General features: G+C 60.6%; 1 protein-coding gene across 1 annotated transcript in view; it reads right to left on the reverse strand.

The window, feature by feature from the left end:
• TNNT3 (troponin T type 3 (skeletal, fast)) overlaps positions 1 to 2345 on the reverse strand; it is a gene marked incomplete at its 5' end in the record, with an annotated part of 30717 nt that overhangs the window by 22141 nt on the left and 6231 nt on the right. The window contains 4 exons of the mRNA XM_014533105.1: positions 23 to 189; positions 253 to 426; positions 519 to 635; positions 1570 to 1615. Of these exons, the coding sequence (XP_014388591.1) occupies positions 23 to 189; positions 253 to 426; positions 519 to 635; positions 1570 to 1615 (504 nt within the window). The remainder of the gene's footprint in view (positions 1 to 22; positions 190 to 252; positions 427 to 518; positions 636 to 1569; positions 1616 to 2345) is intronic.

The raw sequence follows: 2345 nt of genomic DNA on the forward strand, positions 1-2345 counted from the left end.
CGCCGTGGGCCGGCCCCCTCACCTCAGCTTGTCCTCGCTGAGGTGGTCGATGTTGAGCGGCTTGCGTCTCTCGGCCAGCACCTTCTTCTTCATCTCCCGGGCGGTCTGCTTCTTGCCTCGCTTCTGGTCAGCCTGGGGGACACGCCGAGGGGCCGGACTCAGGAGGGGAGCCCCCCTGGCCCGCCCTCTCTAGAAGCTCCCGGTCCTGGGCAGGGCCTGCCCTCTCCCAAGGGCGCTGCAGGGCTCTGGTCACTGGCTAAGACTGGGGACCCTCAGCAGCAGGAGGAGCAGGGGCCCTGGCGTGCCCGTGGGCCTGTGGTTGGGGGGCAAGAAGGGCACAGGCCTCACCGCCAGCCTGTTCTGGCGCTCCCTCTCCTTCTCAGCGCGGATCCTCTGCTGTTCCGCCCGCTCCGCACGGCGCTTCTCCTGCGGCCGGAGGAGTGGGTCAGCCCAGCCCGGCTGACCCTGGCCCCTCGGAAAGTGACCGCCGCCCGCCTCCTCCCGGACTGCCCACGCACGATTCTCTCCTTGAGCGCGATCAGCTCTTCTTCCTCCTTCTTGCGGGCCTCAAAGTGGCTGTCGATGAGGGCCTGCAGCTCCATGAGATCTTTGTTCTGCCGCTTCTTCTGGATGTCCTGTGGGCGAAGCAGCCGTCAGCCCCACCCTCCTCGCACCTCCGTCCTGCCCGGCCCCCCTGTGCTCCAGCAGAGCAGCCCTCACTCCTCCAGACACCACGAGAGCGGAACGCAGCAATGGATCCCCGAGTCACAGGGTAGGAACGGGACCCCCCACCCCCCAACCTGTGGATGAGTCCGGGCCCTGCACAGCTGTGAAGTCATCAGGACCCTGGGATGAACTAGCTCTGACAAGGCCCTGTCCCCATTCTGAGATGTCCGGCATGAGCCAGGCAGAGAGGAAACTGGTGAGCAAGATAATTTGTTGGAGGGACATATGGATGGTGGATGGATGGATGATAGATGGTGGATGGGTGGATGGGTGGATGGGTGGATGGATGGATAGATGGTGGATAGATGGATGGATGATGGATGGTGGATGGGTGGATGGATGGGTAGATGGATGGGTGGATGGATGGATGGATGGGTGGTGGATAGATGGATGGATGGGTGGTGGATGGATGGGTAGGTAGATGGATGGTGGATGGGTGGTGGGTGGATGGGTAGGTGAATAGATGGGTAGGTGGATAGATGGGTAGGTAGATGGATGGGTAGGTGGATGGATGGGTAGGTGGATGGGTGGTGGGTGGATGGGTAGGTAGATGGATGGGTAGGTGGATGGGTGGTGGGTGGATGGGTAGGTGGATAGATGGGTAGGTGAGTACATGGATTGGTGACTAGCTGAGTGGATGGGTGATGGGCAGAAGGACAGATGGAGAGCAGGGGAGAGAGATGTCATTAAGGGAGAGGTTCCCTCTGGTCCAGGAATGAATGAAAGGGAGGGCCAGCCTGGGGTCAGGAAGCCCTGGCTCTGGATAACTGAGAGATGACCTTGTCAGGCCTGTGGCCTGGGGTTGGGGATGGAGACGTGTTGATCCAGGTTCCACAAACTTACATCGAAGTCTACTTTCTCCCCTTCCGGGATCTTAGGAGCAGTGAGTCTGGAAAAGAGAGGGGTTCATGAGCAGGGACAAGTGGGGGCCCCCCCAGGAGAGCTGGCCTGGCCCCAGGCTGGCCCTCCCACCCTCTCACCCTGCCACCTGGCTGCGGGCACATTGCATGACCTCTGTCTTTTTTTTTTTTAAGTTTTTAAAATATGTTTTTATTGATTTTAGAGAGAGAGGAAGGAAGAGGGAGAGAGATAGAAACATGGATGGGAGAGCAACATCGATCGGCTGCCTCCTGCACGTCCCCCACTGGGGACCAGGCCTGCAACCTGGGCCTGTGCCCCGACGGGGAATCCAAACAGTGACCTTTTGGTCCAGGAGCTGACCCTCAACCAACAGAGCCTCGCCGGCCGGGCCCTGACCTTCGTCTTAACAGATGTATGACCCACTGTCCCCGGGGTGGCTCGACCCCCTGGAAAAGGTTTCAGCCTCTTAGTGTCCCTCTGGGTGGCCAACTCCTGTCCATCTCAAGGGCTTTTCCACCCCCGTCTGTCCAGGGGGACACCCTTGGTTTCTTCCTCAAACAAATAAACCGATGCCAGGAGGTCAGGCCAGAGGCAGGGTGGTCACCGCAGGCGCCGTGGGGGTCACGAGTCTCCGTGGCCTTTGCCTTTCTGTGGCCCCGCTTTCATCTTTCTTTCTGGGGACCCGGAGGGAGGGGGCTGGGCAGAGAGCAGTTTGAAGAAGAAGCGAGCCCCCCCGCCCCCCAACCCGGCGGCCGCCA

This window comes from Myotis brandtii, unplaced genomic scaffold, assembly GCF_000412655.1.
Source record: "Myotis brandtii unplaced genomic scaffold, ASM41265v1 scaffold940, whole genome shotgun sequence".
NCBI classification, from domain to species: Eukaryota; Metazoa; Chordata; class Mammalia; order Chiroptera; family Vespertilionidae; genus Myotis; species Myotis brandtii.